Raw genomic sequence first — 24905 nt, forward strand, 5'->3', positions numbered from 1 at the left:
AAACTATGGCTGATGGTGGGTAGGGAACAGGCCCAATGTCTTTGTGGTCAGTTATAAGGGTGAATGACTATGGGGGTGCTGCAGCAACTGTAACTTTGAAACTGGGTGATAAGTAGCTTGCCGGGGGGGGGGTGTCTTTTGTAACTTTGAATAGTTGCTAAACAATTGGTCATAAATTGAGGACTACCTGTATTATTTTTGTGCCTCAGGCACCCCAAACATTTTCATATACAGTGGTACCTCTACCTACAAACTCCTCTACTTACAAACTTTTCTAGAACCGGGTGTTCAAGATTTTTTTTGCCTCTTCTCAAGAACCATTTTCCACTTACAAATCCAAGCCTCCGAAACTGTAACCAGATAAGGCAGTGAAAAGCCTCCGTGGAATCTCCTGGGAGGAAACAGGGCCGGAAAAGGCGGGGAGAAGCCTCTGTGGGGCCTCTCTAGGACTCTCCTGGGAGGAAACAGGGCAGGGAAAGGTGGGGAGAAGCCTCTGTGGGGCCTCTCTACAAATCTCCTGGGAGGAAACAGGGCCTCCACCCTCCCTGTGGTTTCTTCAATTTCACACATTTTTTGCTTTTACGCTGATTCCTATGGGAAAAATTGCTTCTTCTTACAAACTTTTCTACTTAAGAACCTGGTCACCGAACAAATAGAGTTCCTAAGTAGATGTACCCCTGTTTAATGGATTTCTGAGTTTAGCAGTATTGCCTTTTCTCAAAACTGTATACTGGACTCATCTATCGCACTGGTTTTTCTTTTAGACCTGTTCTGCAAGCCAGAGACCGAATTCACACAGCCTTGTTAAATGGTCAGGTTCACCCAATAAGCTAAACCAAACAAATTACACCCAATTGGTTTGTGGTTTTATGTGCCTGTGTGTGTAATTAATATGACATTTTTATTTTATTTTGTTATATTCAATTTGTCACTCACGCTGATGAATGTTCTGCCTGCAGATCTGATTTTTAACCCCAGTTAATGCCTTCATGAAAGTGCATGCTTCAAATATCCTCTGAAGTAGTTTACAGTTCTTATAGAAATAAGAGCGTATTTAAGGCCTGAGCAGGTCCAAGGACAGGGAGAGCAAAGGAATTCCTGCTATGTTCCCAGGAATCTATTCATTCAACTTCGGATATAGCTCACAGTGTGGAATGTGTTTGTGCAACTGTCATAAGCCTCAACTTGTTAGCACCTTCATTTGTACCAATAAAGGAGAATATCTGTAGCTTAGAGATGAAACGAAGGGGTCTTTGGTGCTTTCTGAGCCTGGTTGTTTTCTTTCAGACACTTGGTTGCCAGCATTGATGTTGTTGCCTAGTTTGGGCAATGAAACATTTGCAAGGAGACAAACAAGAGAGCACCAAGGATCTCTCACCTTCATTTGTATTTTTCTAAAGTCCTCCTGATATGTTCAGGCTCTGATCATCCTACTCCCAGCTTTTAAACCCACTGGAGTCTGATTATATTAATAGCCACAAAAATCACAAGCCATTTTATGAATGTATTTGCACTCTGTTTTTCCCCCCTTTCATACTTTGAAAGCTGCACCACTTTTCTTCTCTAGGGCTGATTTTGCTGTTCTCTAAAAAGTGCTAGCACCCATGTGACTGTATCTGGACTTGGAAGTTAAGATAGAGCTGGGCGACCTCCAAGATCTGCCAGAGACACTTGAAAAACATCCCCAAACAGGGCACAAACCATTTGTTGCTAAAAATACTCTGCGCATTCATGAAATTACCTGGCGTCGAACTTGACCTGGAGGAATCGTTACTTATTTTAAGAGTTCAAAACAATAGTTAGGCTAGATAAGGCTGAACAAAATAGAGTGGTACCTCTACTTAAGAACTTAATTCGTCCCATGACCAGGTTCTTAAGTAGAAAAGTTCTTAAGTAGAAGCAATTTTTCCCATAGGAATCAATGTAAAAGCAAATGATGCGTGCAAACCCATTAGGAAAGAAAAGCTTGGAATTTGGTTGGGAGGAGGAGGAGGAAGAAGAGGAGGACAGTCGCTGGAGAAGGAAGAAAGTGAGGGGAGGAGAATCAAAAAAATCCAAAACTTTAAGGCTTAAAAAAAAAGAGGGACTCTGAAGTGGTAAGGAGGAGCAAGTGCCTCCTATACACCCAGTGCGAGGCTGCCTCCCATACACTGAGCCAGAGAGAGAAATGGCAGGAAACTGGCCGGGCTTTCGTGCCACTCTCAATAAGTGCATAAGTGCACTAGTGTGCCTTCCATCCCCTGTCCAATTGTCTCTCCTTATCTCATTTATCTTTTCTTCCTTTCATATATCTTCTTCTCTATTTTTATATCTTTTCTTCTATCCTTGTCTTTATAAATATTACATGGCTATTCTCTTCAATGTGTATTGTGTATTGGACAAAATAAATAAATAAATAAATTTCCTGGGAATTTTTTCTGGGCTCAGGTTCTTAAGTAGAAAATGGTTTTTAAGAAGGGGCAAAAAAATCTTGAACACCCGGTTCTTATCTAGAAAAGTTCTTACGTAGAGACCTTCTTAAGTAGAGGTACCACTGTACCATTGGCTTTCTGTAATCAGCAGGAATAGTTATGCAGCAAAAAGCACCATGGAATTGCAGCATAAATTCACAACGTCTTTGAACAAGCCTGAATTGTTTTCTGCGGGGGAACTCATAGTTCTTCTCTTTGGCACCCTGGCTGTATTCTGTTTCACTGAGTTTTCTGCACCTAATACAAAAAGTCAAAATGACAACCACTTTTCCCTTTTCTACTTTCCCTCCTGATAATGTGCACTATTATGCACGGGTGCCATTTGGATGTGAGCAAATGGCGCCATCACTGAAAGCTTCCTGACAAAGCAAAGCAGCTACTACCAGAACAAACATAAGAGAGCTGCTGCCTCTGCCTGCCACACAAAGGCACAAAGTACCATCTAGTGGGCAAGGCAAGACATTACTCAACGATGATTTTTCAGGAACTGTCTCTTTCTTGATAATCACCAAGAATCCTTAGGAACTGAGCATTCAATAAAAACAATGAATGGATGGATGAATAGTCCTATGACTTGGCTAATCACACTCAGCCATAGTTTGATTAACTCTGACACTGAATAAACCATAACTGGATGGATTCATATACCATGTCAAGCCTTAATTACGACTTAGAACAGGGGTAGGCAAAGTTGACTCTTCTATGACATGTGGACTTCAACTCCCAGAATTCCTGAGCTAGCATGATTAGCTCAGGAATTCTGGGAGTTGAAGTCCACATGTCGTAGAAGAGCCAACTTTGTCCACCCCTGACTTAGAAACCTTATTAATTTACTTATTACTATCAACCTGAGAACAGCATAATAAATCTTATAGTTATGCGGAGTTTTAAAATGATTTGGAAAAAAATATTTCAGACCTCACACATATACAAAGACATGCCTTCTCTGCTGTTTCTTAAAGTAGGCCTTTTCACTTCTTTTAGGCTTCTGCAGCAGCCAAAGAAAGAAGCCCCTGCTTTAATGAAACAAGTTATTAAGAAGGAACATCTATCAATCTATGCAAAAAAAGAAAAGGTGATTGTTGTAAGGAATAAGTAAGAAGTACTGTGCTTGTAGATCAAGAACTTCCAAGCAAGTTTCGGAGCTTGCACAGCCCTAATAAATAAGATTTAAACTTTTTGCTCTTTTATATTAAACCAACCAATCATTTGTTGTTCAACCTATACCTCTTCCTCCATATAGAAATCATCGCACAGAACTAAAAGCCTGAAAGATGTAGGACAAGAAGAGCTCCTTACTGGGGACCTCCTTCATAGACTGTGTTAACAATAAATTTGGAAAAGTTGCATGTTCCATAGTGCTAATTTAAATAAATAAAACAGTCTTCCTAACACTGCAAATTACTGAAGATTTGAATAATGATATGTAGAAAGAGAGAGATAGATAGATAGATAGATAGATAGATAGATAGATAGATAGATAGATAGGCAGGCAGGCAGGCAGGCAGGCAGGCAGGCAGGCAGGCAGGCAGGCAGGCAGGCAGGCAGACATATACACAGATATACAGATAGATAGACAAACAGACAGATAGATAGAAAGGTGGGTGGTGGGTGGAGGGATGGATGATGGAGAAAGGAAGGAAGAGAAAGAAAGAAGGAAGGAAAGAAGAAAGAAAGAAAGAAAGAAAGAAAGAAAGAAAGAAAGAAAGAAAGAAAGGGGAAGGAAAATTTTAGCTAGGCAGACTGGGGCTGGATTCAAATATTTCACTAAGCCAAACATTGTTTGATGATGCTTTACTGAATATGCCAGAACTGTTTATTTATTTATACCCCACCCTTCTATTCTGGCAAGTTCTCAAGGAGACTATTAACATTAAAAAAACCAAACAAAAACTCTAATACTTTGATCTAAAATAGCCTAACCATTCAAAATCTAGCAAAAGAGATATGTCTCTAAGAGAATGGAAGGTAAAAACTGGTGTGTTCCAGGGCAGAGGAGCAACTCATAGCAAAGCCCTTCTGGTTTATCACAAAGGTGGGCTATTAACAATGGAGGGAAATTTGAACATCCTTCAATCACCATTTAGTGCTTGAAATGTCAGCAAGACAAAATCAAAATCAACACCTTCAATTGTGACACCTAAGCAACTATGTGCCCTGGGCCATCAGGGCAAATCTTTGCATCATATGAGGCCAATTATAAGATTATCTGAATTATTTTGTACCAACTGTAGCTTTCAGATACTTACTTTAGTGTTTCCATGTTGCAGAAGATGAGATAAACCAACACATCAACAAATCTGAGGAGCTCAGGAAGGTTTCCAACTGACAAATCAGGAATCATTGTTCCAAGCTTTCTTGGCACAGCCATCATCTGGAATCTAATAACAATTAAGGAATTTTATAAAGGAACACAACCTTATGTTGATTAGCACCTTGTTCTTGATTCAATGTTAGCTTCTTCATCCAGCCTGCTCTAAAACTTTGCCAACTTTCAAACTTTATGTCTACTTCCTTAAAGATTGGTGGTAAGGAGCACCCCACAAGTCTGGTTGACCTCCTCAAAGGGTTCAAAGTGTTGAACAGCATGACAAACATGAAACCCAGAACTCAGAAACTCAGCATTATTCTCTGAATATGGCACAAGAGGAAGAATTGGGATCATTGTAAAACATTGTCAGCAATGCCCAATCTTACCAGGCAATCTAGAGATGTATAATAGTAGGTGTTCTGCCTGGCTGTCCCAATTACTAGGAATAGACCCAATTCACACCGAGAAGTTAAAAGCTAGCATAGCAAGTATATTTTTTCAAACACAGTTCTGTAGTACAAAAATTACATCAATGGAATGAGGTTGGCTGCCTCTCTCATTTGCAATAGATAATGTGAAAATCTAGGCTGCTAGCCAGAAGGCTATAAATCTTCCAGGCTGATGTTAATTCCTAATGTACTCACGGCAGTCCAAAGACATTTTTCAGCTCAATACAAAAGCTGGAATCAAGGATCCAAAGGAACAGGAAGTCTCTCAGCTCCCTCCTTCTGCCTTCCATTATGAACATTGTCTTCCACACCCCTTTTTCCCATCAGCCTGTCTTATATACTGCCAGGGATGGCCAAATGTCACATAGAGATATTCAATGCCTAGACCCCGGTCTATAGAGATATTCATGTCTGGCTCTAATTCTTCTGACTTTTGCATCTAATATAGGGTCCTCAATGTCCCCATCATCCTCTGACTCAGACACTATCATAGCTGGGGATTCTACAGTCTCTGGTGGTACCCCAGGTTCTAACTCCCCTTCACTCTCACTCTCAGACTCAGACTTAACTGGCAAAACACTGGCCTAGGATATCAGGTGGACCCAGCTCATCCTCCTCAAAATCTGTGACCAGCTGAGCCGGATGTGGACCACTCACAACAGTAGGTAGTTCTGAAACAAGGAAGTTTGCATTCCAGCACACCCTTTAGCGAGAACTCCAACTATACCGGAAAGGGCATGCTCCAGTAGCACTAGCCACATAGATCAAACCATTAATTTTGTAAAAGGTGTACTTGCACAACAAAGAGAGTCTCAAACTTGTCAGAAACATTTTTGCCAGATGTATTGTAGGAACCTGGAAATTGGGCTATTAAATAAACAATGGAGCCTTTAACAAGGAACACAATCCTAGCAGCCATGGAGGAGATTTGGAAAAAGATATTCAAATGCTGCGATGTGTCTATATCTACAAAGATCAGCATTCCAAAAGCCAGGATATTTTAACATTATATGGAAGTGAAAGTTGGACTCTAAAGAATGAGGATACAAAGAGTATTGAGCCCTTTGAACTTTGGTGTTGGAGAAGATTCCTGAGAATATCACAGACACCCTATAAATTAAAACAATGGATCATTGAACATATCACAAATGATCAAGCTCAAATTATACTTGTTTTGGATACATTATGCAAAGACCTAGCTCTCTGGAAAAGCTGGGAAAGGTGGAAGGAAATATAAGAGAACAAACAAAAACAACGTGGACAAAGTCAGTTTCAGTGGCTATTAGTGCATTGTTGGGAGACTTGAAAGACCAGTTTAGGGATAGATTCTCATAGAGAAAATCTATCTGTGTGGTTACTCGGAATCAATGCCTTGTTGGCACATAATCAGTCGTACAGTCTAAATGTTTTATGTAAAATTAAGTTTAGGGGAATTTGAGAAAAATAAAATCCAGCTGTTGGCTTTCATAAAAGTGCTGGTTGAATGGATTACTGTATTCTAAAACATCAGCAGTAGGTCTTGATATGATGCTTGAGGTCTAGCAACTCCCCCAGGATGCTTGGTGTTGATTCCATCCTGGGAAATGCATGTGGACGTAACACTTTGAATAAATTGATAATCCTCCCAACTTACCCATATCTTCTCATAGACAGCACATTAAACTATGTGGCATTCATGTCTTGCTTGTGGCTTTATATATACAATTGATTAGTCAATATCAACTCTGCGTGGGTGTGTTGTTGCTTTTTAGGATGTCTTGTGAAAATTCAAACAAGCAACAAACAATTCATCTGCATTCTCCCTTCTCTTCTAACCATAAACAATTTAGAAAAGTAAATTCCCAAAGGAGGTTGCCACAAAGTTTTTTCACAAGGAAAAAACACCAGATTCCTGGTATATGTGTCAAACCAAAACATTTATTTTTACATGAAATTAATCCACATATACCTCATAAGATGTGAAGGAATCAAAGCCAAACAAATGGGATTTTAAAAAATAACTACACCTTATTGAGGCCAGAAAGAGGCAAGATAAATTGGTTAGGAAGAAACAGAATGGTTTCAAATTGGGTTGAAGATACAGAGCATTATGATTAACAACCCAGCATCTCATTTTTAGAAGCAAGACTTTTGTCCCAGTCTGTATTGAGAAGAAAAACTGGGGAACATTTTGTTCATCCTTGAACAATAAACATTTTAGTCCAAGTGGCACATAGTCCCGATCTTTAAAATCACAGGTCACCTTAAGCTATAATGAGTTTGCTTGGTATTTTTTTTTTAAGTGACTGTGTTCAGTTCTGGAGACTTCACCTACAAAGAGATATTGATAAAATTGAACGGGTCCAAAGATGGGCTACAAAAATGGTGGAAGGTCTTAAGCATAAAACTTATCAGGAAAGACTTAATGAACTCAATCTGTATAGTCTGAAGGACAGAAGGGAAAGGGGGGCATGATCGAAACATATGTTAAATGGTTAAATAAGGTTCAGGAGGGAAGTGTTTTTAATTGGAAAGTGAACCCAAGAACAAGGGGGCACAATCTGAGGTTAGTTGGAGGAACGATCAGAAGCAACGTGAGAAAATATTATTTTAATTGAAAGAGTGTAGATGCTTGGAACAAACTTCCAGCAAACGTGGTTGGTAGATCCACAGTAACTGAATTTAAACATGCCTGGTATAAACATTGGAATATAAACTAGATCAGAGTAGCAAAATAGATCAGCCTGCCTGGACTGTAATGGTGCAGAGTCTGCGTTCGAGGAGGCTTTCTTCAGTAAATATCCCATTATTGTCCCTTTTTCGCAGAGGGACAAGTTCCCTCCAGCCAGGAGACGTCCGTCATCCCCTTGGGCTTGGCGCCAAACCTGACTTCCCTCCCGAGTTCGTCTGTCGAGGATTTTTTTCAATTAAACCAAAGTAATTAGGCCCGTGACCAATTAGAGTGCAAAGGAAGGGAACGAACGGAGCTTCAGGCCAATGAAGGCTTAAGGAAGGCAGGCCTCCGGGTAACCGAAGGGCCAATAAGGGCACACGAAAAGGATATGTCGAAAATGAAAGTTCCGACTTTGTAAACATCACAGAATGATGCCTTTACTCTGCGGCTTTAAGTGTTTATAGCAAACCTTTTATTTAAAAAGAAGCAAGTGTTTTCTGGAAAAGGTCTATAATGGGGGGGGGGGGGGAGGGGGGGTTACGTGAAAACCATCGCCCGCTGCAGAAAATGCCTTTTGTTTTTCACCCACATTCTCCACCCAGTAATTATGACGAACACGAAAAATGCTGCTAGGGGCCGGCAAAATTGCAGGCACTGATACACATCTGGGACCGATTCCTTTCATGTCTACGTCCTTTTGAATTGAATTCAATTTACTTCCAAGTAAATCCCCCTAAGGCCGCGTCGTTCAGATTTTACCAACAATGCGAGAACTCGGGAAATTCTGTCTGTCTTTAAGCTGCAGAAAAAGTGCAAAAAAAGGGGGGGCGGGAGGAATAATAATAATACAAATCTAATAAATTATTATTAGATTTGTATGTCGCCCCTCTCCGAGAACTCGGGCGGCTCAAGAAAATGAGGGGCAGAAATTGTGATTTCTGACTGGAGTTAAGGTGCCTTGTTTTTTTCTTTTTGTCGCTTCAACTTGACGTTCCCTTTGGGTTCAATTCTGAATACCGCTGTTCTAGAAACTTCCCACGAGTACCACCTTGCGGATGCCAATTACAGTATACAGATACCGGAGTAAGTTTAAGGTTGAAAAGAACCGGCGATTCGACAGCCTCTGCAGAGCAAAACGCAATTTTGAGACAGAGCAAAAGCGCACTCGCTTAGCAGAAGCGGGCATCGCTGAAGTGTGTGTGGGGTTTTGTGTGTGTTTGCAGGGCCCTCCTGCGCCCCTTTCTCAAAAAACGACAATTCAGTGCAATAAGGAATACTCGCGGGTTAATATGTGCAATAAAACCTGCCGCCGTTTCGCCCCCTTTTTTGGTGAGAATTGCGATGCCGTCGGTCCGGGGTTGATCCCTGCACTGCACCCACCCCGAACCTCAGTGGTTAAACCCCCCAGCCCTGAAATAGGAGGCTGCCTTTTTCGCCAATTTCCCCTCGCAAATTGAAAAAAGCACCCAATTGCTTATTTCAGTCCTGTTTCCATGAAGGAAGAAATAATAATAAATTTATTCGATTTTTTTTAATGCCGCCCTTCTCCTTAGACTCAGGGCACCTTACATTTTAGCAATATCACTTTTTAATAGAGCCAGCATATTGCCCCCACAATCCAGGTCCTCATTTTACCCACCTCAGAAGGATGGAAGGCTGAGTCAACCTTCAGCCAGTGATGAGATTTGAACCGCTGATCTATAGATCTAGCAGTCAGCTTTAATGGCCTGCAATACTGCATTCTACCCACTGCGCCACCTTGGCTATAATAATTTAATAATAATAATAAAATAATAATAATAATTGAATATCTTGTTTGCTGCGTATTGTTTTTATGAATAAAAGAATGATGACGTATGATTCTCTGACATGGCGTATTTCTGCAGCTTCTGTGATTGTTCATTTGAGTTTCGATTCCATGGCATTCACTTTCCAGCGAATGCCCAGAATTAGCAACCTCCTCCACGGGCCCTTTTTTTATCCTGGCTGCCCGACAACCAAACCAGTACTGTATAGACCACTCTGACTTGGTTGGACCTTCTGGTAGTTTACACTCCCCTCAGCACAGCTCTCGGCATCATTGGAGCAGTTAAGCCTCCCCCACCACGGCAAGGTGGCACCTATGGGGGGGGCGGGGTTATATTTTTGTGAATAAAATATTATTAGTATTAATAATGATGACAATAATGCGGATGCTGCCCCCCCCCCCGCGTCATATCCAAGGCTGGCCCTTTTGTCGTTTAGGCCTGCGGTGCGAATGGGGACTTTCTCTCACGCTCGCGCAGGTTCCTGGGGGGGGGGGGGAGGTGGAGCACACGCCGCTCCGAGCAGGTCTAAAAAGCAAGGCGCCGTTTCCTTCCGTGCGCCCGGCTCCTTCTGACAAGCCAGCGCTGGCCAGAACGGGAGGGCGGGGGCTGGCTTGCTCGCTCTTCTTCTCTCGCGCGCGCTGAGGAAAACGTTACGCAGGTTCTAAAATGGAACGCTAGCGGCAGCAGCGGCGTGAGTTCTGGAGCGGCGGTGGCGGCGGAGGGGGGGGGGGAGGCGGAGTAAGTAAAAAGAGCGAAAACAAACAGCGGATAGCCGGCCGCGCAGTTGGAGACTTCCCTCAATCTGCAAGCAGCGGCCGCCGCCGCTGCTGCTTCCTCCGCCGCCTCCGCCTCCTTCCTCCCTGTATGGAGCTTTCCGCTATCGGGGAGCAGGTGTTTGCTGTGGAGAGCATCCGGAAGAAGCGCGTGAGAAAGGTGGGTGCCGCTTCCCTGCGCCCCCGACTTCGCAATTTATTTCCTGCGGAGGCTATAATAAACGGCGTTTTTTTAAGGGGGAGGAAGAACCTGGAAAGGCGGGCTAGCTCCCGTTGCTAAGCCTTTTTAATGGCATTCAATACGGTTATTCTAGCGGTAGCTGCTCTTGCTCGGCTCCGAAAACAACAACATTGCGCGCGGTATAGAGCGAAAGCGAAGTGGAGTACTGTACCTCATCCTCTTCTCCTCCCCCCCCCCCCGCCGCCAGATTGTACACACGCCGTAGGGGGGCGTGGCGGAACTTCACGGTTTTCCGCCGGCAGGGGGCGCTAGAGACGCCTCAAGAGAGTGCAGAGAAATGGTTGTTTGTCACGTGGGGATAATCCCGGTTGGAATGTGCAAAAGGGTGGTTTTGCAGCGTTCCTCCCAGTGCGGTGCTAGGTCTGATTTACTCGTGTGCAAAATACCTTTGCGTTGAATTAGATCTCGTTAGTTCTAATTCTCATTATATCTCAGACAAGTAGCTGAATGCATCCTGGATTGCAGATTTAGGGTTGCTGCAGAGTTGGGAGTGTTAGAATTAGGGTAGACGTTTCCTCTTAGAGGCAGAATAAATATGTCAAAATAGGTGGACATCATTTTTTTTTAAAAAAACCTGCCCATCGGATCATTTTCTTGCTTCCCACGTTTTTGCTTTTTGTTTTTTTGCTCTGTAGTCATAAAAGTATCCTGATGAACAGAGAAATTGGGATTGTATGTCTTGGAAGAAGGTTAGCTATTTTCAGCAGCTTTAGTAAAAAATTGAGATTGTTCTACGATGACGTGAATAAGATTATTTCATTTTGTTATGTGTCTATTTTATCAAGTTACTTAGGCCATAAATATTCACCATTGCCTGCATGATTTAACTGCCTCTCAGAAGTAATGTGTACTTACTCGGTGAATCTCTTTGATGTGAAAAATGTCAGATTATTGTAGGAGTTGAGGATTGCATCCTTTTAAAAAAACTAAAATAGTATGAAGCACAATATCAGTCATTTTAGGAGAGAATTTGCTCAACAGTTTATCAAGTGCTTCCTAATAAGCTGGAAAATAGTATATCGGCTTTACTAAAAAAAAGGAACTATGCTGATGGCCTTCCAATGTGGTGGGAGATGAAACCATCACTTCCCTCCTTACTTCCATCAACTGAACACAAGCAAAGTATGCCTTTTCCTCCCTGATTTCTTGTGTTCAGTTGATGGAAGTAAGGAGTAGGTTGGCATTCTATGCTGTGAACCAATGAGTGTGTGTTTATAGATGAGGAGGAGGCTGGTAATCTTGTGCAGCAATTCCAGCAATTATCTGCACTACCTTAGATAATCTGAGAAACATTCCAGTGTTCAGACTATTGCATAAGACCCCTAATTAATTATACTGTAATCTGCTATAAGCAGAGCTCCTGTGTGATGTACCAGAAGCCCTTGCAGGCAGAGCGATGAAAGGTGCTCAAAACACTCATCCTATTTAGCAGGCTGGATTTTTTCTTCTTCTTCCCAATTTCTAAACAATCTTTCTTAATCATGTATAGATGGGCTGATTTGTTGCCCTTGTGGTGCTTTGCAGCTTATGTGCCCTAGGAAACCTTTGGTTGTGCCTCCGGGGCAAACCCAGGAATTGCAGCTCAGAGCGTGGGGAGGCTTAATTATAAATGCAGAGAAATGGACAAATTGAAGGGTGCTTTTTGTTAGAATATTTTATAGATCTGTTGTTGTGGGGCTTGATGTCACAGTTGATTTTACTCCCTTTCCTTTCTCTTTCTCTATAGGGTAAGGTGGAATATCTGGTGAAATGGAAAGGATGGCCCCCCAAGTAAGTTCCGATTATACAGTATTTGAAAGGATTTGTAACCACGAATTGTCTTGTATTTTATTTTTTTCTCCTGTTGGCCTCAGCTTCAAGAAAAGGATCTACCTAGGTTTCCGTAGTTGATTCTTTTGAAATGAATTCAACTGATATGTTGTTGTTTTTTAAAAAAAAAACCCTTTTCTTGTGGTATTGTGGAAAATAGTTCAAGAATAGAAGTATACCATCTCAAATGAAACAAATATTTTAAAAATAAAAGGTTAAAATTGGAGTAATTATGTAAAAAAGAGGTACTGTTCTTGAAGATAATATTGGGGCCAAATGGAATGAATAAAGAGCTGATTGTTAATTTGGTAGTTGAACAAGATATAAAAAATTGCTTGCCATCCATCCATTATTTGAGGTGGTTGTAGTAAGTGGACATTATCAGAGAGTGGTGAAGAAAAGAGAAGCAGATCCACTTATTGTGCGTAATATGGAGACTACAGAGGTCTCTTTTGTACTGTTTAGAAAAGTTTCTGGATTGAAAATTGCTGTAGAAATTAGCTGGGTTCTCTGTGGTGTTCACCGCTTGTGTGTATACCGCTTGTGTGTATATGTATCCTTGGCAAGATGGTAAATTGGTCAGTGCCCAATTTTATTTTAGTCTTACCGTAGATATCGGGCAACATAATTCAAATAGCATAGAATCAGCCACATTATTTCTTCCCAGAACGTAAAGTATATAACACCCATCCAGGTAACATTGTATTGTATAAGCATCTTCAAGATAGGAGCTTGGTGTTTCTAGCAATGTTGTGCTTTCCAAGAGTTAATTACATTTCATCAGGGAGAGTAGTAATCTGTTATGCAATATGTTGTAGTGTGAAGTAATAAAATAGTGTATGTTAAAAAAAAGTATTTCTGTTAATTCAAACCATAGAGACATTTTCGTGATTCTACCAAAACAATTATTATATTGTAAATATAATTTACATATTAAATTGGAAGTTAAAATGGGCCAAATGCCAGTGATTGGCACATTTGATTTTAGATTCCTAGATGGCACAGCTTTATTAATAAAGCATACTTTAGTAAACAGGGCCTTCTGTGTTTAGAAACTTTGCTGCTCAAGGCCCTGGATTTCAGTTCCCTAATCCTGCTCTCATATCACCACTGAACACAGCTGTAGACAAATCATCTGGCAGGATATTACTGGCTTCCTGCTAATCCTGGAGTTCAAATTCTGAATGAGCATCACAGTACAAGTGCACTAGTACAAGGGCGAGTACAAGTGCACTCGAGTGCCTTCATCCCCTGTCCTATTGCTCTCCTATATCTCCTATACTTTTCTTCTATGTATCTCTTTTTCTATTCTTTCAATGATATGTTCTATTACTATATCTTCTTTTCTATTCTTTCTTAAATATATTTTACTATGAGTATCTCCTCTATAACCGTCATCATGTATTTTACTATGTATGTGTGTGTGTATATACCCACTAAAACCCTCATTGTGTATTGGACAAAATAAATAAATAAACAAACAAATAAATCTTGAACAGAAAGGAAGATACCTAAACTATACTCTTTCCTACCAGTAGTAGTGTTTCTTAATGTAATCATGGAGGTATTAAATAGGTTTCTCATCACATGTGTTGGGATTATATCCCTCTGGATTTTTAGCCGCCCTTTAAATATCAGACTGACATTTGGATTAATTTTGTCCACTATAGAGACTATTCTGAAGTGAAGTTCACTCTATTTCTTAACTCATAATATTCCTCCACTGCATCAGAAATATTTCTGAATTTTACCATTTCAAAAAGAGAAAAAAAAAACCCACCACACATTATCCTTTGCTGTATTCCCTTTTCATTTCTATTCCCGTTGGTGAAATAAACCTCAAATAATGATGGGTTAGGGTCCTTCAGCTATTCTGTTGGGGAAAAAACAAGCTGAAATGGATTTTAGAACTGCCAGAGCCGAATGGAAAATAGCCTTAAAACTAACCATTTTTGTTAGAAACTCTTACATCTCACAGCTTGTTTTCCCTTTGATTGCCCCTTTTTTGGTATAAATATTTGAACATTAAAAATGCATTTGTTCTGGGCTCTATTCTAGCTCAATTTTATGAAGGAACTGATTTCCGATGGTACCTATAAATGTCTACAGCATTTCATTCTGTGAAATAGGAGGCAAATGGCTGCAGATCAATAATTTTTGTGTATCTTTCCTCTTCCCCCCCCCCAATATAATTTGTGTGCCTCTGAAAAGTTGCCTTCATGCCCCACCCATCAGAGCCAAGAGCCAAGAATTTGGTTACAGCTCTGAGTCAGCTGCAAGCTTGTTTACAACTTGAGTTAGCAGAAGGGAGGGGGGAGGAGGGAAGTGATCATATGACTTGTATTTTCCAGAATGCGTGGTCTGCAGTTCTGCTGCAGTCTGGTCCTTTCTGTTTGTGTGGTGGCGGTGGTGGTGTATGCGTTTTGTCTTGTGTGGCGAAGTGCACTGTGTTCCTATATGCAGTGTTTTCTTACCGCAGTCAAGCAAGAAACCGAACTGCAGAGGAACGGGCAACACCCATAGGATATTTATTTAAAATTCTGATCTAAGATTCCCACCCCCACCGCCCAGTGCTTCCTCCCTTTTCCTCCCAGGAATTCATAGCTTGCTCTTTATTCGCCGATTTAAAAGTGCTGCAAAAATCTCCCCCAGCAGAAAGGAAGGAAACAAAATTACCATTTGTTCAAATGGCATTTTTGGGGTTTAATCCCTTTTCATTGTGGACATTGGCACAAAAGAGAGATGATGAGGGAAAAGGGATTTTAAAAGGCTGGATTAAAAGGGGAACAGAATATAGATGAAGGAAAATGAAGCTGAGATGCTAACTATTTTTAACCTTGTCTTTCTCCTATGAGCAGGATCTGAAAGGCATCTTTTAAAGTAAATGTATTGACTTAATATCGTATCTCTTTCGCTCAGCCTCAAGGCAAGTAAAACAGTTTCCTTGCTGCATTTGTCTTCCAGTCAGACATGTGTAAAACTTGTTGTTTTTCTGTTTCATATCATAGGAGCTGGAATATTTTATTTCATAACATGATTTTCTACCATTTAGTTTAGGAAAACATTCACAGATTAAAGAAAGAACCTGCTTAATATTCCCCAAGATTGAAATTTGAACTGACATCTGATGGTAGACAATTTAAAGCCCTGAAATTTATTTCCTAAATCCAGGAGCTCCTTGTCATTGGCCAGGCTGGCTAGGTTTAACAGGAATTGGAGATCCAAGTAGCTGAAGAGCAAAGAATTATATTTTCTGGAGATTACCTTTCCAATGTTATTGGAGGACTCAGTAGCTTCAGTAGTCTTGAGATTGACACCCATAGGAGCTGGAGCTCCTGATGGAGTCACCTTTGCTGGTAGATCAAAACTGGAGGGAAACCTAAGAAAAATCTCCCAAGAGATGTTCTGCAGGTGCTAGAAAATAATATGACAAAAACAACCACTTAGGAGGAAAAAAGTCCAAAATCAAATATGGGAAAAGGCAACAGCAGATTAGTTCTGCATTGGTGCCAAGAAAACAGTATTGAAAATATTTAAGTATGGGTCTTCATTCCAGTCAAAAATACTGCCTTAATTATTAGGGGGGAAAATGTGAAATACTCAAAGTCACATTTGGAAGAGATGATGAAACCAATGCTGAAAGAATCATTATTTTCAAAGACATACATTTGTAATGCAAAACGTGAGATGCCTGAACCGGGGAAAAGAGAAATTGTCAAAACTGAAATGAAGAATACTAAACAGGATGTTTTGGATCTAAATGAATTCAGGGGTCCTGATAACACAGTATAATTTCAAGGCACATAGCAAAGATTCTAAAATAGACCATGAGTCCATAGATGCTGGAACAAAGCCCTATTAGAAAAAGTACATCTATTTCAATTAGTGGCTGTACAATAAATATCAAGGTTCCATAAAATATATGAATATTATAGATGCAATGGTGGAAATGTGGAATCTCAGGGTTGGATTGAGTAAATAAAGTACTGTAAAATAAATCAATTTATCTTCTGCTTCAAAAGAGATTAGTAGTGCTAATACCAAAGCAACATAAACATAGGTTTTATAACTGAACATCAGAAAATACACGACATCAGAGTCAAATCAACTATACAGTATACCATATTTTTCTGAGTATAAGACGCACCTAAATTTTAGAGGAGGAAAACAAGGAAAAAAGTATTCTGAACCAAATGGTGTAGTAACATAGTATTTAATAAAATACCAGTGTAGCAGAATACCTCTTACAAACATATATACCTTTTACAACCATGTACACTTTTTACGAACTTCAAACTTGGCAGCTTCAAGTCTTGTGGACTTCAACTCCCAGAATTCCTCCTCCAATCATGCTAGCTCAGGAATGGGAGTTGTGGTCCACAAGTCTTAAACTTGCCAAGTTTGAATACCCTTGCACCCCTAATCCCTAACCCAGGACTTTTCAAACTTGACATCTTTAAGACTACTGGACATCAGCTTTCAGAATTCCCCCTCGAGTCATGCTAGATAAGGTAATTAGAAGGCAAAATCAGCCTCCTTTTTGCAAAAAAAGATGATGGTTTTTCACCTGTTGTTGGGTTTTTTTGGCAAACATTGGGTGGGGAAAGAGTCTGGGTAGCCTGCTGATAACTCCTGGGTACTGGGGGATGGCAAAAATGGTCCCATTTTTGTTAAAAATGGACTGATTATTGCCCATTTTTTTCACAAAAACGGGGTGAGGAAAGGGTCTGAATAGCTTGCAGAGAACTCCTGGATGCTGGCAAAAATGCTCCCATTTTTGTGAAGAAAGGGGCATTTTTCGTCCTTTTTTTTGGGTGCAAAAATGAAGGTATTTTTGCCTTACCCCAGTCCCCAGGAGCGCTCTGCAGGCTTCCCCGACCCTCTGTCCAAAAATGGAATGCACGGGGCAGGGCTTCGGGACAGCCAAAATGGCTGTATTCGATGTATAAGACGCACCAACATTTCCACCTTCTTAGGGGAGAAAAAAGTGCATCTTATACTCCGAAAAAATATGGTGATTAAAAAAACCCAGAAGATGGAGAAGTGCAGTTCAGGCCACAGAGACACTTCCAGGTACAGATTATGGAAACCAGGAATAATTGATATCAAATATACAGGGCAAGCCTAGAATAAGAGCACAACTTTGCCAACAATATTGGGGCGGCATATAAATCCAATTAATAATAATAATAATAATAATAATAATAATAATAATAATAATAATAATGGACCTTAATGATATAGAGAAACATCTTTCAGCTGTGGCGAGGGGGGCGTTTGCCCAGGTTCGCCTGGTGCACCAGTTGTGGCCCTATCTGGATCGGGACTCACTACTCACAGTCACTCATGCCCTCATCACCTCGAGATTCGACTACTGTAATGCTCTCTACATGGGGCTACCTTTGAAAAGTGTTCGGAAACTTCAGATCGTGCAGAATGCAGCTGCGAGAGCAATCATGGGCTTTCCAAAGTATGCCCATGTTACACCAACACTCCGCAGTCTGCACTGGTTGCTGATCAGTTTCCGATCACAATTCAATGTGTTGGTTTTGACCTATAAAGCCCTTCATGGCATCGGACCAGAATATCTCCAGGACCGCCTTCTGCTGCACGAATCCCAGCGACCGATTAGGTCCCACAGAGTTGGCCTTCTCCGGGTCCCGTCAACTAAACAATGTCATCTGGCGGGTCCCAGGGGAAGAGCCTTCTCTGTGGCGGCCCCGACCCTCTGGAACCAGCTCCCCCCTGAGATTAGAATTGCCCCCACCCTCCTTGCCTTTCGTAAACTCCTTAAAACCCACCTCTGCCGTCAGGCATGGGGAAACTGAAATAACTTCCCCAGGCCTATATTGTTTATGTATGGTGTGTTGTGTGCATGTTTTTAAATTATGGGTTTTTAGTTTAAATTATTAGATTTGTATTACATTGTTTTGCCACTATTGTGAGCCGCCCCGAGTCTACGGAGAGTGGTGGCATACAAATTTTATTATTATTATTAATAATAATAATAATAATGATAATAATAATAATAGAGCTAGACTGTAAGATGAGAATGAGAACCAGATTAGTTTAATTTATTGTCATTGCACCTCATAGAACGAAATTAAATGCCATCTTCAGTGTACATCATATATAATAAAACTATAAAAATAAAACAAAAACACACATCCATCACATTCTATACAATTGAATTGAAAACCCTCGGTACTGCATTAATATTACACTATACAGTAGAATTCAATATAGTTACTGCTCTGGGATAGAAGCTGTTTTTCAGACTTATTTGTCCTTGGTGCAGTGGTTAAGACATCAGGCTAGAAACTGAGGCAGTAAATTCTAATCCTGCCAACACAAAATCTGCTGGGTGACTTTGAGCCAGTCATTTTCTCTCAGCTCTAGAAAGGAAGCAACGGCAGACTACTTCTGAAAAACCTGGATAAAAAAACTACAGGGTTTATGCAGTTTCCAAGAATCGGATATTGTTGAGTAGAAGAAGAAAAATGAATGGGATTCAGTGCATTTATCTAAAAGAAAATCTGAGAAAAAGATGCTGAAAAACAATTTTATAACTCATGATACACTGGATATTATAAAGGCAAACTGATATGACAGAGTACATGATTATTCTCTGAAACATTTTCAGTGAACAAGAAACTATTGTAAAAACTGGATTTGAAAAAGACTACTTCAGGATAGGAAAGGGAATGAAACAAAGATGCATATTGTCTCTGTAGGCATTGTAAGAGAGAATGGATGGAATCAAAATATTAGGCCAAAAGAGTAATTAATTAATAATAATAATAATAATTTATTAGATTTGTATGCCTCCCCTCTCCGAAGACTTGGGGCGGCTCACAACAATAATCAAGACAATATAACATTGCAACAAATCTAATATTAAAAGAGAACAATATATAAAACCTCAACAATTCAAAACCATGCAACACATACATGCCAAAAACATAAAATATAAAAGCCTAAGGGAGGTGTCTCAGTTCCCCCATGCCTGGCGATATAGGTGGGTCTTGAGTAATTTACAGAAGACAAGGAGGGTGGGGGCCGTTCTAATCTCCCGGGGGAGTTGATTCCAGAGGGTCGGGGCCGCCACAGAGAAGGCTCTTCCCCTGGGGCCCGCCAAACGACATTGTTTGGTCGACGGGACCCGGAGAAAGCCAACTCTGTGGGACCTTATCAGCCGCTGGGATTCGTGCGATAGAAGGCGGTTCCGGAGGTATTCTGGTCCACTGCCATGTAGGGCTTTAAAGGTCATTACCAACATTTGAATTGTGACCGGAAACTGATCGGCAGCCAGCGCAGGCCACGGAGTGTTGTAACAATTTGAGTTAAGCAGATAACACCACTTTGTTAGCAGAAAAATAATGTACACTTGGAAGAGCTTATTATGAAAGTAAAAGTTTAAAAAAAATACAAAATTTGGGTTAAATATTAAGAGCACAGTAAATCCTGAGTTTAATGAGGCATTTCTGTGGAAAAGACATTATGTTAAATCTAAATGTCCTTAAAATTGAATTTACATCACTGGCATTAATTTATGTTTGGATTAAATTGTATAAATAATGTCACTTGAGTAATTAAGTTATTACACAAATGACACACATCATGGACACAAATCACCTAATTTACATTAGTCATCCAGATTAGTTCAGATACAGTAGATTTTGCCCATTATTTCATGGAAGTATTTGTAGGAAAAATGAGTCAGTACTTCTAAAGCAAAATGAGGACTTACTATAAAACCAACAAACATTATTAGTGAACTTACAGTTGATGTAAAGAAACAATAGTGATAAATGATGGTTACTTTTCTTAGGTTAATAATGAATAAAGATGAAAAAAAATTGTAAAGCAAAAAACTTTGATAAAGCTATGAATAATGAGAAGGCTTTTATGAAAAAATCAAAATAACAAAACTTGTAGGCTGGACACTGATTAGTGAGAGAGAAAAAACAGATGTCTTTGAATTATGGATCAGGATACTACACTGCTCAAAAAAATAAAGGGAACACTTAACAACACAATATAACTCCAAGTAAATCAAACTTCTATGAAATCAAACTGTCCACTTATGAAGTAACACTGATTGACACTCAATTTCACATGCTGTTGTGCACATTCAACTTTGTACAAAACAAAGTATTCAATGAGAATATTTCACTCATTCAGATCTAGGATGTGTTATTTGAGTGTTCCCTTTATTTTTTTGAGCAGTATATTATAACAATAAAAACCAGTCAATTTGGGGTCAGTTGAAGACTGACATTAGGTTCAGCAGGGAGAAATTTTCATACTCTGCAAATATGATATCTGCAAATGTTCCAGAATAATGTTGGGCCACTCACTCACTCTCAGTCCAACTCAACTCAAGTTCAAGAAAATAGGAGGAGGAAAGAACCTTAGATATTTTTACCACCTTGAATGCTTATTGAATATACAAATTAAGGCAGAGTAAAATAAAATAGAAGAGAAAGACAACGGATAAAATGAGTAGACAGAATTAAAGAAATTATGGTTGTTCTTTCATTAGAAATCCGAACAATAAATTAAGCTTAATGTCAACTTGCAAAGCCACTTAATACAAAAGAAGCTGAAAAGTTATTTGAAAACCAAAATTCAATAGAGCTCATGTTTCCCCCGCCCCAATCAACTTTTGCTTACCCCTTAATTTTCTCATTTCAATAATCTTATTTGGTGCTTGAAGGAGCCATTTCAAATTGCTATTAAACTCATGAATATGGGAATCCTTATTTAAAATCCTAAAGTAAATTCTTATCATTTCACCATCATGTCTGTAAACTAATTTTATTTTATTTATTAAATTCATATGCAACCCATCTTGCTGTCTAAAGTGTCTTTGGGCAATTTACAATGATTGTACTTGGTGGTAAAATTATGCATATTGCTGAAAAATTAGAATATGTTGCTCTTTTGCAATGCTAATATATGAATCCATCCATGGGCATAATTGTATAGGCATTATACAAATAAATTCAATTTCTTTCTTCTTAATCAATGTTTATTTTTTTTTATTGGTTGAATATATGACAAAATTGAACGGGTCCAAAGACGGGCTACAAGAATGGTGGAAGGTCTTAAGCATAAAACGTATCAGGAAAGACTTAATGAACTCAATCTGTATAGTCTGGAGGACAGAAGGAAAAGGGGGGACATGATCGAAGCATTTAAATATGTTAAAGGGTTAAATAAGGTTCAGGAGGGAAGTGTTTTTAATAGGAAAGTGAACACAAGAACAAGCGGACACAATCTGAAGTTAGTTGGGGGAAAGATCAAAGGCAACATGAGAAAATATTATTTTACTGAAAGAGTAGTAGATCCTTGGAACAAACTTCCAGCAGACGTGGTTGGTAAATCCACAGTAACTGAATTTAAACATGCCTGGGATAAACATATATCCATTGTAAGATAAAATACAGGAAATAGTATAAGGGCAGACTAGATGGACCATGAGATCTTTTTCTGCCGTCAGTCTTCTATGTTTCTATGTTTCTATATCAATTTACTCAATCAACCTAGATAAGGTAGCACAGTAAGAGCCATGGTAGCACAGTAAGAGCCAGGGTGGCACAGTGGTTAGAATGCAGTATTGCAGACTAATTGTACTGACTACCAGCAATTTGATTCTCACTAGTTTAAGGTTGACTCAGCCTTCCATCCTTCCGTAGTCGGTACAATGATAGCCTGACTTGTAAACTGCTTAGAGCAGGTGTCAGCAACCTGCAGCTCCAGAGCTGCATGTGGCTCTTTGGGCCCTTTGCTATGGCTCCCTGTCAGGTGATCCCACCACTGGCTGACTCTGCCTTTCGCGCTCCCCTCTCAGTCACTCCTTGCCTGGGCTGAGAAAATAAGGTGACTGTGGAGGATGAGGAAGGGCAGAGACAGAGATATATAGAGAGAAGGGGGAGAGAAAGAGACATAGAGAGATACAGAGAGGGGGAGGGAGGGAGAGATGTCAAAAGGGTTTTGTGGTTCCCGGTGTTTTCTAACAACCAGTTCTCTGCCCTAATGACTGGTTAGGTAGGCGTGGCTTGGAGGGGTTATGTGACTGGTGGAAATGAGTGGCATTGAGTTGGCCACGCCTACCCAGATTTTTACTTCCCGGTGTTTCCTTTTTCTTTTGGAAACAGGTCCAAATGGCTCTTTGAGTGTTTAAGGTTGCAGACCCCTGGCTTAGAGAGTGGGCTGTAAAGACTGTGAAGCAATAAGTCTAAGTGCTACTGCTATTGCTGTTCTCTGAGCCAAAGTGACATTGTGGTTTTAACCACACAAAGATTTATCCACACTCCTCTGGAGATTGCTAGAGAATATAATATAAGTATCAGCAGGGTATATGTTGTATTTTTAAGGATGACAGATGACACATTAGGTGTGTACATGTATAGTATACCCTTCTCATGGCTATAGATGAAGGGTGAAATACTACGGGTTCGGCTGTAATGATGGCCGCTAATGGTCCACCCAACTGGCTGGCCACTCCCCTGCACCTTTTTATTCAAAAAGGTCTAGAATTTAATCTCTCTCTCTCCCTCCCTGTTATATTTTATTAATTTTATATATGTTTTACTATGAGGTTTCTGAAATGCGAGGTGCACTGTTACATACATACATACATACATACATACATACATATTTGTTTTCGTAGATTTTCACGGGTACAGGTATGATGGTCTTGGTATAAGGATTGCTGGTGGTTTACAGAAAGCTGAAATATAAAGTACAATGGTACAGTGGTACATCTTAAAAACTTAATTCGTTCCGTGACCAGGTTCTTAAGTAGAAAAGTTTCTAAGTAAAAGTAATTTTTCCCATAGGAATCAATGTAAAAGCAAATAATATGTGCAAACCCATTAGGAAAGAAATAAAAGCTCAGAATTTGGGTGGGAGGAGGAGGAGGAAGAAGAAGAGGAGGACAGTCACTGCCGAAGGAAGAAGGTGAGGTGAGGGAAATTTTAAAAATCCCAAACTTTAAAGGTTTTTTTACAAAAAGAGGGATTCTGAGGTGGCGAGGAGGAGTACGTACCTCCCATACACTGCGCCAGAGAGAGAAAGGTGGGCGAGAGGGGTGAACCTTCCGCTCCTTTGACCGAAAGGTGGCTGTTGCTGCTACCTGCTTCCTCTTCCTTCCCATTCTGAAGGCTCTCCTCTCGCTCGCTCGCTTTGTAGTTGGCGCCTTTCCTTCACTGTGGTGACTCCTCGGTTTGGCTGAAGCCGAGTTGATCCGGCCAGAGCAAAGCGCCCCCTTTTGCCCTTCCGCGCCCAGATGCTCCGGAACGCAACCTCGTGCCAGGTGTATGGGAGGCAGCGCGAGGGAATCACCACAGTGAAGTGGTTTACTCCCTCTCCAAGCGCCCAGAGAAAGGAAAACGCTCCGTTCGCTCTGGACTGCCAAAGCCTCCTTAAGCGCCACCAAAAGGCTCCTCTGGCAGCCCAGATGGCCAGGATTAAAGGGGAAATGGCAGGAAACTGGCCAGGCCTTCATGCTGCTCTCAGATTTCCTGGGAATTTTTTCCGGGCTTAGGTTCTTAAGAAGAGGCAAAAAATCTTGGAACACCCAGTTCTTATCTAGAAAAGTTCTTAAGTAGAGGCATTCTTAGGTAGAGGTACCACTGTATATAAATTACTGTTTCTGCATATCTGACCTCTACTAAACAGGTTTTTTGAAATGTTCCTTATTGATTAAAAATTATGGGGAAGAGCTCTGTTTTAACTCTCCAAAATATTGTTTTGGTGAGGAAACTATTCAGGTCTTTGAAATTGAACTCTTCATAGTATTGAGGCATGCCCTGAAAAACAGCATCCTCTCCTTTGATCGCATATGAGAGACACTTTCAGGTTCCCTATTAAAGTTAAACATGCTAGACAAATGTTTCTCAACCTCAGCAAGTTTAAGCTTTGTGGACTTCAACTCCATATGGCTTGGGAATTCTGAGAGTTGAAATCCGCATAGCTTAAACTGGCTGAGATTGAGAAACACCAAAGTAGACAGATAATTTGTCCCTGAAGTTGGAATTCATGTTAAACCTTCAAATGCTTAATAGGTTAAAAACTAACACTTTGAATGATATCAGAAACCAAAAAGCTATGCATTGCCTATAGAACTAGTGTTACGTGACACTATCACACTCCAAAAGTTAGATTACACTTCCCACTGTGGTTGAGGGTTGACCAAATCTGGTGGATTATGTTAGAATCCAGAAAATCTGAAATGTCGTAGGTTTTTCACTCTGGCTCTAAATAGGGTCTGAGATCAAAAACAATCTGGGTGACTGCTGCAGAAATGTAATGTAAACGGTGAAATTGCAGATCACTGGCAATATAGCTGCTCATGTTTGTCCATAATATTTGGCATTATGA

The 24905-nt window shown here is 40.3% G+C and overlaps 1 protein-coding gene and 1 long non-coding RNA gene across 3 annotated transcripts in view; one reads left to right on the forward strand and one right to left on the reverse strand.

The window, feature by feature from the left end:
* LOC139169639 (uncharacterized) overlaps positions 1 to 8094 on the reverse strand; it is a 71473-nt gene extending 63379 nt beyond the window's left edge. Inside the window, exons 1-2 of the long non-coding RNA XR_011559506.1 lie at positions 7959 to 8094; positions 4721 to 4852 (exon numbers count right to left, since the gene is read on the reverse strand). This is a non-coding gene — a long non-coding RNA (uncharacterized lncRNA). The remainder of the gene's footprint in view (positions 1 to 4720; positions 4853 to 7958) is intronic.
* Positions 8095 to 10232: 2138 nt separating this feature from the next.
* The window catches only part of CBX7 (chromobox 7), a 31865-nt gene continuing 17192 nt past the window's right edge, over positions 10233 to 24905 (forward strand). Inside the window, exons 1-2 of one of the 2 annotated variants that reach the window (XM_070756103.1) lie at positions 10233 to 10625; positions 12433 to 12476. In XM_070756103.1, the coding sequence (XP_070612204.1) occupies positions 10557 to 10625; positions 12433 to 12476 (113 nt within the window). In that variant the 5' untranslated portion in view covers positions 10233 to 10556. The remainder of the gene's footprint in view (positions 10626 to 12432; positions 12477 to 24905) is intronic. The other variant, XM_070756102.1, reaches the window with a different exon arrangement.

Source organism: Erythrolamprus reginae, chromosome 6 (genome assembly GCF_031021105.1).
Source record: "Erythrolamprus reginae isolate rEryReg1 chromosome 6, rEryReg1.hap1, whole genome shotgun sequence".
NCBI lineage: Eukaryota > Metazoa > Chordata > Lepidosauria > Squamata > Dipsadidae > Erythrolamprus > Erythrolamprus reginae.